This window comes from Aspergillus vadensis (assembly GCF_003184925.1).
Source record: "Aspergillus vadensis CBS 113365 unplaced genomic scaffold BO88scaffold_17, whole genome shotgun sequence".
NCBI lineage: Eukaryota > Fungi > Ascomycota > Eurotiomycetes > Eurotiales > Aspergillaceae > Aspergillus > Aspergillus vadensis.
In genome coordinates, this window is record NW_020292055.1 from 153,469 (window position 1) to 168,367 (window position 14,899).

Consider the following 14,899-nt stretch of genomic DNA (forward strand, 5'->3'; position numbering starts at 1 on the left):
GCAATATGAAAAGTCAGCAAAAGAAGAGGAATGTATTTTAACAGGTGCAAAAAGAACAATATGTCGTAAGCATGGAGTGATATAAGTCATATAATCGCACACAATAGCGGACCGTACGTGGACTCTGTCCAACGCATGCCACACTGAATTGCAGTCTTCGCAAGGTCTACCTTGATAGTAAGATGGTGTCGGTTCTTTATATGTCGGGTTGAGAATGGGTGGAACCCAAGTATGGATGGGGAGAAGGTGTATGTAATGGTCGAGGTGTGGCATCAGCATCCAGATACCGGTCAACATCAGCTTCTGAACCATATGCCGGAGCCAAATTGTCTCCAGTAGTCTTGATGTAGGGGGTTTCTGGGTCGTTTCCTGAGGGTTCTGACTCTCCGTCTCTCGTAAAAACGATAGGGGGTGTGATATGCCCAAGTTTAGGTGTTTCGACGCTGGCCTCCATGGCCTGTGCATCTGAAGCTTCTGTCGTGTACGGTGACGTTGACCGATCTGAGAAGATTGCTGGTATGTCCATTTTCGACCCTAGCTCCACGATGGGCGAATGCTTGGGGCTGCATCCTTCAACGGACCCCACAATCGCCTCCTCGGGAATTGAAAGGTTCTCGAGACGGCTCTCCAGACTTGGACTGTGCGGAGAGCGAGTGCCAGTGCGTTCCTCGCTGTAGTCACTGGCACCGCCGGAACCTCCACTGCTCCGTCGCTCCAACGACTCCCGCTCTCTCTTGAGAAGCTCCTCGCTTCCACTGACAACGCTACCCCTGCTATTGGTTCTCATCATCTCTATACCTAGCTTAGAGCCAGGGCGACGAGATCTTTGTTGAGGGCTGCTGGATCGTGTTTGAGAATTTCCGAGCTCTTCATCTTCATCATCGCCAGACTCGGCACACTCGTAGCGCTTGCGTTCCAACGACTCTCTCTTCGCTCGGATCGCTTCACTGGATCGCTGTTTGCGAGGTGTGAGGCTTCCAGACGCATGGACAGTGGGTGGCGCTGAAGACGCGTGAAGTAGGCTTGGGAAAGGCACTGCATCCGAGCCAGATGTGGAACTGCCATCCGTCGCTTCTTGTACACGAGTCACATCTTCGGAAATCCCGAGGCCACCTCTATCCTGTTCCGGTTCTTCATTGTGATGACTCACGATGACAGGGCCGTCATCTGGTTTGATTGACTCCGTATCGCCAAAGTAACTGCTGACGATAGAATCCTCTCGACTGGATCCTCTGTAAGAGCTAGAAGGCACATGTGCGAACCCCGACGATGCTATTGAACTTGGGCTATGCTCGGCTTGCACAAAAGCCTGGCGTATCGTAGAAGGCGGAACACTCATTGACTGGGAAGGATTGTAGTCCTTTGGAGGCGGCTTCCACTGACAGAACCTACACAGTGCTTCCGTGAATTTTGTCAGGGTTGGAGGCTTCTCAATGAGCGCGTCGAAATGGTGGGTTTCTGGAAGATCCTTAAGGTAGCCTGTAACCGCAATGATTGGTGTATGCCGATTCGCACTACGCGTTTCCCGCACCATACGCGCGACATCGGCCCCAGTTACCTGGGGTAGCTTGAACTCCGTCATGATAATGTCGAACTGCACCTCGCTGAGAGCGTAACGCATCGCTTCGTTACCGTTTACCGCCGTAATGGTACGACATCGCAGTTTCTCAAAGAGGCGTTCCATTACTATGCGAGAGACCGGATGATCTTCACAGATGAGCACGTCCAAGGGCCGGAAGAATGGCCCATCGGGGAAATTAATCTGTGACATACGCCTTGAGCTTTGACGGCGGCGCTGTACTTTAAGCAAGGCTTTCGTGCGCGGATCCTCATTGTCTGATGAGGAGGGCGAGATATCGAATAATTGGCTGCGGCGTTTGTAATGGCCCACGGCATACGTTTCCTTGGCTAGAGATGATGAGAGGTCCCCGTCCTGGGAGCCGATGGTCTGTGATCTTGCTCGTGAGGCGGGAGCACTGCCGTGGCGCTGTCCAGAAGGTGTCTTGTCAGGCGAGTGAGCCGTGGCTCGAGGGGGCTTTATAGGAGACGATGATGTGGAGCCGTGCTTGAGACTTGCCATCCGACCTTGGTCGACACTTGCGGGCTGAGAGCTTCCGGCGGACTGCGAGTTATTAGAAGATGACCCGGACGTTTTTCTGCGCTCGTGATTTTGACCGGTGCTGAATTGAACGAGAAGCGGGGACGAAGGCTGAGAGGGACGGCTGGGAGACGAATTCGCCTGGCTCATGCTTGAAGGGGACGAAGGCCGGTTATTGCCTTTAGTTTGAGACAATGTCCGCTGTAGGGGCATCGGTAACGGGCTGCCCTCCAAAGTGGGTGGTGCAGGCTGCGTGGGGGCTTGATCCTGGCCACCTTGCGCGTGTCCCTGTTGCTGAGAGCCGGTGGGAGGAACGTGGCGTTGCTGTGCTTGCATTGCCTCCTGGCGTAGTTTCTGAATCACGTCCTTGTTGGCCTTCTCGAGCATGGGAAGGTTCTTGAAGGCAAAGTTGCCAAAGTCGTCGGCCATTGTAGGCTCGCTCAGTCTCCTGCTACGTGACTCACGCACGTGAGGTGGGATGTGCAGAGGCATCAACGGTCGCTTCATCGAGTTTACATGAGAGCGGACTTTGAATAAGGCATCATGAGGCCGATCTTGAGGGTATGCGCCAGTGGTTAACGGCGGTTGGGGTGGGCTTGCATCTTCCAGTTCTTCAGCAAAGGCTTGAAGCGTGGCGCCACGAGCGTCGAAGTATTCGGTATCTTCGGGGTTCTCAATGTTGGGTACAAACTGCGCTTTGTCCTCTAGTAAGGTATCCCAGTTGATATCAGAAAACCAAGGGTGACTCCGGATCTCTGCTCCACCATTTGGGTATTTCTCATCCACATTAGCACCTATCCGTTCACGAGGGTTCATGGTCATGAGCCTGTTCACAAGATCAATAGCTTCGGGGGAAGCGTATTCCTCAGGTTCCTCCGGCCAGTTGATCCTCCGGTGAAGGATGTTGTCGAAGACCTCATCTGGAGTTCCAGCATTGAATGGCGGATAGCCGAAGAGGAACTCAAACATAATGCAACCCAGGGACCACCAATCACTCATCTCATCCTGACCAACACCGTTAATGGTTTCCGGGGCCAAATAATCTGGTGTGCCCACAAACCGCCTGTTATGGTCCTCGGGGTCAAACAGCGCCATTAGGGGAGGCATCATTGACTGTTGTGGGGGAGTACTGTAGGAGAAGGAATTGCTCATTGTGGGTTGAAGCGGGTACAAGTGAGGAGACTCACCCGCCTCGCTTTGGCTCTCCTCTTCGGGTAGTTGATGCTGATGGTGGTGTTGGTGTTGGCCCGGGACGGGCACAGGCATAGTGCCGGAAGCTTCACCACCCTCGTTGACAGACAAAGTGCGGAACATGGCATTGAGACTCTCGCTGGCGCCGCTATCGCTACGGTACCCGGACGCTCGACGAGAAGTCTGCCGACTGAGTCCGCCCCCTTGGTTGAGGCTGAAGTAAGATGGTTGGGGGATGCTGCTAGCAACATCTGGCGTGATCAATGGTGTTGATCCTGGGGATCCACTGCCTTGGAAATCGAAAGAGGCCGATCTGGAAGACGTGATTGACGTTGCTCGAGGAAACGAACCCTGCTTCAGAAGATCGGGTGCTGGCTCATTGTTCATACTCTTGAGGACGCGTTTCTGACGCCCAACAAGACCCATGCGTGACAGTCCGAAATCAGTCAGCTTGAGATGACCCGTCTGATCGATAAGAAGGTTGTCTGGTTTGAGGTCACGGTGGACGATACCCCTACCATGGAGATGTTCGACCCCGAGGACTACTTCCGCAATGTACTTTTTCGCCCAGTCCTCGGGCAGTCCACCAAGAACCTTGACGAGCGAAGCGCAATCGCCGCCGTTGAGATATTCCATTACCAGGTATAGGTAGTCTTTGCTGGAAAATGTCCAATAGAGCTTAGCAACAAAATCGCTCTCGCCTTGCCACATCATAATCGCACGCTCCGCCTTGACATTGGTGACCTGATTCTTCGCGACCATGTCCGCCTTCTTCAACACCTTGATCGCAAAGTATTCTCCAGTTACTTTCTTCTTGGCCAAGTACACACTTCCAAAGGCACCTTTGCTGATTGGCTTGATGATCTCAAAGTCCTTGATCGACGGCGGTGCTGGTCTCGGTTGCGGCTGGCTGGCGGATGACAAATGCGGTGAAACGGGAGGCTTTACGATATCGGAAGACGTTGCGGACGATTGACGGCGATGATGAGGGTAGTGGATTTGTGCCAGCTCGATCGCATTTGCGGAGGGAGACACTATAGGTGATGGTAGACTATCGGCGCCGCTCGAGAGACGAGCCCGGGGCATTCGCAATGGTGAATGTGGCCCGGATACCCTGGCCGGAGAATGTTGTCTGCGAGGTGAGCTAGAAAGACCTGGAAGGACTAGACTCCTTCGCTTCCTGTCCATACTGCGGTCGGACGAGGGCGAGTCGGTTCGCACGGCACCGGGGAAAGCAGAAGAAGGAACGCTGCTGTCACTGTTATCACCAGCATCCAAATCTATCAAAGAGAGACCCCGTCTGGATGGCTGTGATGTCCCTAACACCCCGGCGATACTCTTGTGTGATCGGGGCGTGGGACATTCCATTGGGCTGTTCGACCCAGTCGACACAGCGACTGAGGCTTTGCCTTCGGAGGAGTGGCTGGAGTGAAACCGGTCGGGCGAATTGCGCATGGACATGGTTAAAGCGGACATTGCAGGCGGTGCTGCAGATTCGCGCTTCCCTCGTATTATCGGGCTACTTGCAGTCACGGCGGGTTCGCTGTCTGGGGGGGCGTCGTCGTCTGAGGCACTCGAATCACTGAGCTGACCGGCCGCAATTCGCTCAGCCTTGGTAAGAGCTGCGGTGATGCACTCCTCTACCAGGATCGTGTATTCGATGCGAATCCGCTCGGCATACTCCACGATTCTTCTATGGCGGATAACGGCATCAACTTTCGCCTTGGCGACTTGTTCGGTATCGGTGCATAGGGCTGCAAGTCCTTGCTCCTGCTCTAGCGTATTAGAGCTGGGTGATTGCCACTGGAGAACCTGCGAGATACGAGATTCGGACTGTGGTGACAATGTTCGAAAATCATCACTATTGTCCGCGCGAGATTCCTTGATCACAGGCATGTTGATCTCTAGGGCAGTGTCACAGAGGTCAAGGATCAATTCAACGACACGAGCTAGCGGACGCCGCACTGCGAATGATCGAGCGCGAGTATGCCCTATTCCCGAGGCCGAATGATCTCTGGATCGAGGTGGCGTGCCAGGAGCGGAATTAGCACTGGAGACTGATCCGGACGACGGTGCAGAGGCCACTGGAGATGGCCCAATAGGTAGGCCTTTGTATTCGGGCTGGGGTGTTGCCGGGGGGTTGCTCTCCCCAAGTACCAATGGCCTGCTTTGTCTAGCTTCTAGAGCATCTAGCACCTTCACGATGGCATGACGGTGCTCGTTGAGATTCTCCTGGGCTATCTGGACATCCATCTCGGCCCGGTGCTCCTGTAGACAAAGATCCGAATGTTTCTCGAACCACCATGGTGTGATCTGACGTTCACAGATGCGACACAACACCGGATTCGGAGCCGGATGCTTTGAAGGATCAGGCTCACTAGCAGCAGCCTCAGCCAGAGTGGTCAAGTAGTTTGCCAAAACTTCCGCTCCAACGCCCAAGGATTCTACTAGCAAAGGCGGAAGGTCGATGGTGACTTCTCTCGGTTCCGTAAACGGTCGCAACATCCACATGGTCTGCCAATGTAGAAAATATTGGTTAGTCTATATCACGTTTACCGGGCATCGACTGCTGCGGTGACTTACATGTCCAACTCCGTCGGCAGTCCGATCAAACACCATGATACCTTGTCCTTCCAGATGAAGGAGGTCATGATGACGGTCCTCCTTCTCTGCGGGGGCTTGTGCTTCTTCTGCAATGTCGGTCGCTTCAGTAGCTTCATGCTCTGGCTCCGCAGGTCGTGGCTCTGGCGAGTACTTCAGGACCGAGTCGGGGCCCATATGGACTGCAAAGCGAATAAACCGACTGCGGGAGTCATCCTCCTTCATGCTCTCTATAGCATCGTGGAAGACGTTCTGGTTACCGACCACGATCTCCGATATCATCCGTCCCTCTATTGACACTGGTAACGTGCCAACGACCTGTTTCCATGATGGACTGACCCATTTGACGCGACCATCGAGATCCAAATCAACAATGACATTCAGGGTTTGTTCCGCCGCTTCCTTGAGATCTTCACGTTCCTGTCGCATGTGATCGACGCTGGGAGAACGAGTAGGAGAGAATCTCGGATCGATACTCCGAGCTTCCTGCCGCAGGGCAGTCACGGCGGGAGGAGCGAGGTACTGAGCATCATCTGTGCCATTGCCCGCCATGCTGAAGAGGCGGAGCCGACAGGAATACCGAAGACTGCCCCGAGGGGAGGACGAGGGGAAGTCGAATGATTGAGAGGCGTGGGGTGTGAAATCAAGCGAGAGAGATTATACACGTTGAGCAGCTTCCAAGCAGGACCGTCTGCCAGGCAGAGCGGGTGCCCTTTGATTGTTGGTTATGAATGCATCCGCAGTATTAATTGGCCATGGCTGGATAGCGGGGGACGGTGATGACGAGACAGCAAACAACCCTATCGCAACAAGATAGACGGGGAAGTGCACTTTTTTTTTTGGAATTTTTCTGGTGATAAAGAGGGAACGAAATATTTCTTTTTTTGTAGATAAAGAAAGAAAAAAAAAGAGGAGTATCTCGTGATCACGTAAGGACAGAGGAGGAAAGCGAAACGAAGAGGGAAAAGCGGCTATGCGGGGGAATGGCGCGACGGAGCGTCAACGCGAAGCCAGGGTGACGATTGACCGAGTCAACCCCCGGAACGAGGTCGACTAGAAGCAGGGAATAGTCGGGGTTGGTGAAACCAGACAGCGCTGGAGGAATAGCGACATAGAATAAACAGAGCAGCGGGAGGGAAAGGAAAGCCAAGAGGGAGGGAAATGGCGAGACGAACAAGAATTAAGGGCGAAAAATAGATGGGAAAAGGCACAGCGAGAGTGAGTGGGAAGACAAGCCAGCAGCCAGCCAGCCAGCAAAACCTCAGGAATGGCAGCGTCAGTCCGTCGTACTATTCTTGTATTCCTGTATGGAGGGAAGAACGTGAGAAACGGCAAGTTTACCAGTCTTTACCCGTTTGGTATCCACTCAGTCAAATCACACGCCGCCAACGGTGACTGCGGGTCGGTGCGGTACCGTTCGGTATGGTAAATTTGGCGGGAAAAGCAGCAGCGCAAGACTTTCGATCAACGATTGACTTTCAGAAGTCCAAACACTTTCTCAGGAAAGAAAGTCTTCGGTTGAATGGACATAATCTGAATGGGGTTTTAGGTTTCCCGCCTGAAACCATCGTAGCTCCAAAAGGCAGGGGAGGTGCTGGTCGTCTGGTCTTGACTGCCGATTGAGAGACAGTTTGAAGCCGTTCCAACCGGAAAATAATACTTTGTAGTTAAGTTACTACGACGGAGTTGATAACATGATTCGCATCGAGAATTACCAAAAGTTACTCCGTCTTCTCTGCTGTCTAGTACTAGTACTTTGTAGTATAGCAGCAGTATAGTAGTACACTGCGACTGAAGTTACTTTCATCACTAATACCGGCAGATTCAATTAATCTTTCTTACTTTTTCGCTTCCCTTACCTTCTTTCCCCCTCCTCTCACCTCACCTTCCCTTCTGACACACGGTGCATCTAGTAGTCTAAAAGCCTTTCCGTCCGGGAATTCTTACCGCTGGCTAAGGAGTGGTGGCTCCATCTGCAAGGTGCATTAGGGTATGGATCACAGTCCATTAGACCTCTTAGAGGAGCCGCGGTGGATGCCCGGACACACCCGTGGTATAGGCATCTAGTCACTAGCTACATCCACTTAACTGTACCTAGCTGCACAGTTATCTAGGCGCTGCTTCAACATGCGCCAGAACCGCCCATCATCTGCTGGTATTATCGTCGACATTATCCGACGGACAACTTCCATACGTCTGTTATTCGCTGGCCATCCCCCAGCTCCCTCTCCCTCACTCTAGCAACGGGGCAGTGATTCATTCTAGTCCGATGCTGCATCCTCTCCACTTGATTAACAAATCGAATGCTTGGAGAGATATTGAATTAATCCCAACACACGGCTCGTTCCTCAGGACACTCTCCTCTCTCATTTGTTGTGGCCTGACGATTATCGGTCGCCATTAACATCATTGCCGTCATCATCACCCAGGAACCAGCAGTGGCCCCCCCTCCTCCATTCAGAGACAACGCAGCATGCCGACCTCGTACTTTCCCGTGGGTGAGAGAGCGGAATTGCTTTTCTTCTTTCCTTTCGGTCTCGATCCCTTGTGGAGGGAGGTCAGTCCGAACCACACACGACAGTATCCGCAGCCACGAAGCGCCACTCTAGACCCCGTCTCAACGGTCGGGCCATTTCCATTTGGCGCATCTCTTCGATGGGTTTCTGTTCTCGAATTCCTGTGCAACCGACCGTACTCTCCTCGCCCCTTCTAACACGCAGCCGTCGCAATCAGAAAACCCTGTAGACTGACCTGGTGCAAATTTCTTGTCACCCCGGAAAGGATTCTTTACGAGTGAATGCGACCGACGGCGTACGTGTGTTGCCTGCAGCGTCCCATTTGCGCCAATGAACTCAGAGGGCCGACTACACCAGAACGTCACCGCCCGCCCGAAAGAAGTTGAGAACCATAATGGTAGATAATGGCAAAGAACAAGAGTTTCTCATCTGCGTCCGCTGTACCATGGATCAAGCTCCCCCAGACCCAGCGGATAAGCTGCTCACTTGACTCCCCTTCGCCCCCCCATGAGATACATCATTCGATCCGGGACAGGGGACGCTAGAAGCCCGGATTCATCTCCAGCTAAACTGACGGGGGTTCCGCTGGTAAGCGAGGCAGGTTGTCTGCATGTCTGCAGTTACACACGCAGTCCGGACTGCGGTCGGCCATTGGCCCGTGACAGATCATAGTCTCAGCCCTGGATTCCGCGCATTGAGTCGTTCGACTCAGTTGCGGAATCCACTAGAGACCATCTTAGCAGTATCGGTTTGTTATCCCTTCTGCGATTTGGTGGAGTTTGACCGGTAGCAGTCAAATCGGTACTGAGGTAGTATTGCTTTTACTCTCATATCACTCCGGTTATGACCCGAAAATGGTAAACCCAGACCCGTTCGTCATCAGGACTCCTTCCACGTACTCCCCGATGGAAATAACACCAATCGGTATATGATAGAAGCTGAGGTGGATGTTTCTGCGGGGTAAACCAGGTGGGGAGGTTCCAAAGCTGATTGACGGCGTGGCTGGAGACCAAATGCCATCCATGACCGCAAACGATCCCTTCTTTTCTTTCTCGGTCCGCCTTTGGTCCTCCTGCTGCTACCTATCAGACCAGTAACGTCCTTCGGCTCTGCTTGACGGCTACGCAATAATATCATGATGATGACAACGATGCGCTGGTTGGCGATCCATCCCGTTTCACCTCCATTGCCTCAAAATCTCAAAAATGGCGCCCTGAGGACCCCCCAACCCCTGGACATCGCTACAAGCCAATGACGACCATATCCCTGGTTGTATTCTCGAATTATTCTATCGCCATCAGCCAAACATCCAAATTCCCTGGGACTCCGTCTCTTCCAAACTGCTCGACTGTGAGGATCACCGTCTGCAGGTGGCGTAGGCACGTCCGGCCTCCCGTACATGAAATTCGATGAGAGTTCCTGCACCTCCCACATCCGAGACTGCATTCCACCGTCAATCCTTACCGAAGGGGCCAAGGAGAATGAAAGCAAAGGTGGAACAAGAGCAATGATCGGCCTTTTGTCTGTGGAGGAAACAACTCCCTCCCCACACTCAGCACACAAATTCCTCCCTCGTTTGAACCACTTACAAGCTGACACTCTTAAACCCAAAAAAAAAAAAAAAAAAAAAAAAAAAAGCACTTGCCGGTTGAGATCGTCGAACATGAACAAAGACATGAGAGAGAGGATGACAAAAGTACTACTAACTACCACGATTCTTCCCTTAAACTAACCAACCATATCTCCCATCCCCGCACACAAAGACACGCATGGACGGACATTGGCCGATCCCACGAGATCATCTGACAGGGGGTTCCCAACCTAAATACGGGCAGAGAAGCATGGGAAAGAAACTCAGTCAGTCAGTCAGTCACTCCAGTAACAGTAACCTTGCTTACATACCACACCACCCATAACTACAATGTTAATGTGTCAAAACCAAAACCAACAAAGTTAACGTTCAGCCACCTCCGCCTCTAAAACCAAGAATTCCTTCCTAAGGTACCTAGTACTTACCCAAGTTAGCAAGACACCTGGAGGGAAAGTAGAAAAGCAGAAAAACATAAAAAAAAAAAAAAAGTGGAAATGGGTCCACGGAATCAAAGGACCTGGAACCCTACCACCTCATCATTGATGTGCACGGGGAGGAATATATACATACACATGCACCGCACATATTGTATAGCTCGCTCTCCATTCAAAGTCAGGGGAAATTCCCGAAAACAAGCTTGCTTCTAACATTTGAATGTCAAAGAAGACAAATACAGGTTTTCTGTCCTTTCACTTTTGCATCCTCATCATGGCGTGATCTTATCTTCTTTTTCTTGAAGGCGGGTGGGTGGCCTAGACAATACTTTACCAGCATGTCACAACAACTACCATGTGATAGAATCTGAATTCTTAGACGGCATCTAGACCCTGCCTAACTAACACCCACAATTAGCCCACACATTTATACTCCGTCCTTCCGTAGGTATCCATCCATACCACACACAGTACCTAGATAGGTAAGTTCTAGTAGTTACCATAGCAGCGATCAGTCATTCTCCATCCATCTGTCCATCCACCCATCCACGCGCGCACACACACAGACACACTCTATTGTGTCTACTTTGTCCCGGATACATACACACATACATACATACATACATACCCCAATAGCGAAATCTCCCCTCCCTGAAGTAAAAATCCTCTCCAAATCCCAAAGTACTGCTAATCCCTCCCCATCCATCCTTGTTTTCATTCGTGCATTTGCACATGCATAGTACATACACATACACACCCACGTATATATATGATATATATGTAAGTAAGTATGTGTGTATGTATGTATGTTTGATTTGCCATCCCCAGCCCCAGCCCCAGCCCCCTACATCATACACATCATCTCCACAACCCTCCTATCACAGCATATACATATACATAATACATAATACAGCATACATACTACATACATATACATATAATATAAAGCACGGGATGTGAGAACAAAAAGAAACTCATTATATTTATCCTCGCAAGGGGGCGGGGGGAGGAGATGCTAGTGTGATTTGGGGTATATTATAGTACGACTTTGAAATGTCTGTATCGGTTCTGGTTCTCATCCTGTAAAGTGATGCAAGTACATGAATGGGATATGAATAATCTAAGTAGTGCTTGTGATATGTATGTACTATTTGTTGGATTAGGATGATACTTCCTAGTTCCTTTGGAAAAAGTGAATCGTAGGAGCAGGTTTCCAATGGGAGTCAATTGACTGCTGTGCTGGACTTATATGCCACTCGTTTGTGTTTCTGTCTCTTTGTATCCGGGGAGGTCAGTGTTTCTGGGGTATATGGTATGGTAGTAAGAGGTGGGAGGTGGAGTTGTTGAAGCATGGTTTCATCATTGGGGTTGCTTATACGCTTGGTGGAGGCATGGTTGGTCCAATGACGTGGATTGATGTTGGGAGGATCATATGAACATTGGCTTCATTGAGTTTACAGGATGCAGGAAATTCCCTCCGCATTGAAATTATAATAATATTAGCGTGAAAGAAGGTTTATCCTTAACAATAGCAGACTTCCGAATTCCAAGCCCGAGCACGAGTGCATGTATGTAATGATAGTGACAGAAATCATCTGTTAAGAATTACATTAATGATAATGACAAACACAACACGTATCGAACCAATTCAGTCCCAGGATATGATATCGGACGCGATCTTCTCGGCAAGCATGTCTAAGACTGTCAGCAGCGAATGGGATCCTGGGATTGAAGGCCACTTACAGACTATCGATTGTGGATGTCCCGGAGGCAAAAATGGGAACGCACTGGCATCGACCACTCTCAGTCCATCAACTCCGAATACTCGTGCCTGGCTGTCAACCACAGCCATTGAGTCGTTGCGTACACCCATCTTGCACGTACACGAAGCATGATATACTGTCATAAGGGTGTCCTTAATCACTTCTAGTATCTCCGAATCAGTCTGGAACTCCTCCCCGGGAAAGTATTCTTCCCCGTCCATAATCGGTTCCATCCCCGGACTCTGAAAGATCTCGCGATTCCTTCGATAAATCGCAACAGCCACTTCTTCATCTGTTTTGGTTGCAAGCCAGTTGGGGTTGATTAATGGCAGGTCGTCTGTGTCGTCTGAAATGATGGTGACATTGCCGCGGGATGTGGGTGCGACTAATGCTCCGGCGATTGACGCATACTGTGCCCCATCTTGCGGTTGGTGTTTGATAGGATCAGAGAAATCTCCAAGATAGAGAGCCACTGGAATGTACTTCAAGGGGTCCACTGTTAGCCATGCTCAAAGTCCTCGTGCAGAGAGCATACCTCTATCTCAGGCCAGCCAGGAGGGAACCAGGATAGATCCCGGATCGTCTCATCGGAGAATTGAGACCTGAGTTCATCTGGGACCTTCTCAAAAGCTAAGAAATCAATTCCCTGGGTTGTCAGTGGACCAGTACGATTTGCTAAATACTGGACAACTACTTCAGTTAAGTAAAGAAAGTCAGTAGCAATCCTGGTGCTTGTTGGAAGCGCAACTCGGTAGGCAGGCCCGAAGAAAGCATGATCCCACATATTTTGCCCTACTCCGGGAAGGTCAACAATAACCTCAATACCATGCTCTTCCAGCTCACTAGCTGGACCAATTCCAGACACCATCAGGAGCTGAGGGCTCTGAAATGCCCCGGCTGACACTATGACTTCCCGGGTGGCTCGCAATATATATATCAAGTCCCCGGTCCTTACCTCCACTCCGGTAGCTCGCCTTTCTGTGTTGATGAGTATTCTCTTTGCCATTGTCTTTTTGTACAGTGCTAGAGTCATTAGGCGTGGTATTAGAGAGCTTTTGAAAGCGGCCTCTGAACTACTTCGGATCTTCTTGTGTGGGTCGATGGTTAGAGCACAATACTGAGCGCCCAGTAGAAACCCGCTGTTGAAGTCCTCAATCTCCGGAATGCCTACAGACTCCATACCGCGCTTGATCCAGCTCGAAAACGGTACGGCGAAGTCAGGGTAGGATACCTGCAGAGGCTCGCCCCGTTCATCAAACGCACCCAAATTGAACGCTGCTGTGGCATTGCTATGCCGTATGTCGTTGTTGGGCGGAGTGAAGTTAGCCGTGCGTTGGAAGAAAGGGAGAATTCGGTCAAAAGTGTAGCTATTGTCGTCAACGAGCTCAGCCCATCTTTGCATTGCCTCTCTATTCGGCCTAGCCCCAGCTCATATTAGCTCTGCCCTCCGTGAACTGCCCGGCGAGTGATTTCGAACCTTTGATAGACCATCATATTGGATCCTGTCCTGTAGAGGGGTCAAAAGGATCAGCGTTGCCCATACAGAAATGAAGACGAAAGTGAGAGACGAAGTGAGCTTACGATCCCCCCAGACATTTGCCTCTGGGGTAATGAAGGTCGCGATAGTTGGCTCCCGGAACATTGTAGGCGACAAACCGCCAATCCACGGGTGTCGAGCTGTTCACATCGCTCCCTATGCCTATGATCCCAGCTCCTGGAACCGCAGCTAGGGGATATTTGAGCTCGTAGAAGTCTCCCGCCTCAACCAGAGCTACTCTGTATCTATGTTGTGCGAGACGAGCTGCCAAAGTTAAGCCCCCAGCTCCGGCACCGACAACCACGTAGTCGAAGGAGGCGTCTAGCCCCGGGACACCTTGCTCGGCATCGTCCAGATAATCTTCCGAAATTCCTAACGCAGTGGTAGCAATGGCCAATAGGACAAGTATCCAGGTCGTAAGGGAAGACATCCGACCAAGGCACATATGGAGAGAGCAGGCGTTTGGCGAAAGAACGGGCCTTTCAGACATCCGAGGCATGTTCCTGATCGTTAGACCTATCACTGCATCCCACTGAAGCCCACGGAATAAGTATACATAGAATTTCAAGAAATAAGAACGATGAAAGAAATGATTGAGAAGAATGGCGCGGTACTTTGGGAAAGATGTAGTTGTATCACAGCGGGGAATCCATTGGTTCCTGCCGGATGAGGAAAGAAAATACCACTGAATGACCTGTTCCTGCGCCATGCAGTGACATCCAACGACCAATGAACGGTATCGATCCGGTCAGGTATAGCATGATCATTCCTCCCAGCATCTTGCCTGTTATTCAAGAAGCTGTTGACACCCATATTTGCAAGGACAAAGACAGCCAGCGCATTCTCAGAGCCGAAGAATCCAGACCTGATGCGAACTGCGACTTGAGGCGCACTGCAGATTGACACCAAAATGTTTCCTTCAAGCTCTCAGGCTCCATTCCCTCATCGTTGGTGATATTGTGGTGTTCAATAACTATCCCTTTATGGCGACGTTCATCCCCCATATCACAAGGGAACTTTCGCATCCATGCTGATATCCCACTTCTTCACACGACCCCCCCCGACTTTCTGTCGGCTTCCGAAGCTCCAATCAGCAGCGAATCAAGTCGGCTCGCATCCCAGCAGGGGAGGGGAAAGAACCGATGATATGGTGCAGGATGTGGAACCA

At 51.0% G+C, this 14,899-nt stretch overlaps 2 protein-coding genes across 2 annotated transcripts; both read right to left on the minus strand.

Annotated features, from left to right (window-relative positions):
- Positions 1-196: 196 nt before the first annotated feature.
- BO88DRAFT_344589 (protein kinase RIM15) lies at positions 197-6,442 on the minus strand (the record flags this gene model as incomplete). The annotated part of the gene is made up of 2 exons (XM_025703237.1): positions 197-5,803; positions 5,873-6,442. The coding sequence occupies 2 exons, from the start codon at positions 6,440-6,442 to the stop codon at positions 197-199; spliced, it is 6,177 nt and encodes a 2,058-aa protein (XP_025561061.1).
- Positions 6,443-12,079: 5,637 nt separating this feature from the next.
- On the minus strand, positions 12,080-14,161 carry BO88DRAFT_344704 (GMC family oxidoreductase; the record flags this gene model as incomplete). Its single annotated transcript, XM_025703243.1, has 5 exons — positions 12,080-12,126; positions 12,175-12,676; positions 12,730-13,612; positions 13,672-13,701; positions 13,776-14,161. The coding sequence occupies 5 exons, from the start codon at positions 14,159-14,161 to the stop codon at positions 12,080-12,082; spliced, it is 1,848 nt and encodes a 615-aa protein (XP_025561062.1).
- Positions 14,162-14,899: the final 738 nt, after the last annotated feature.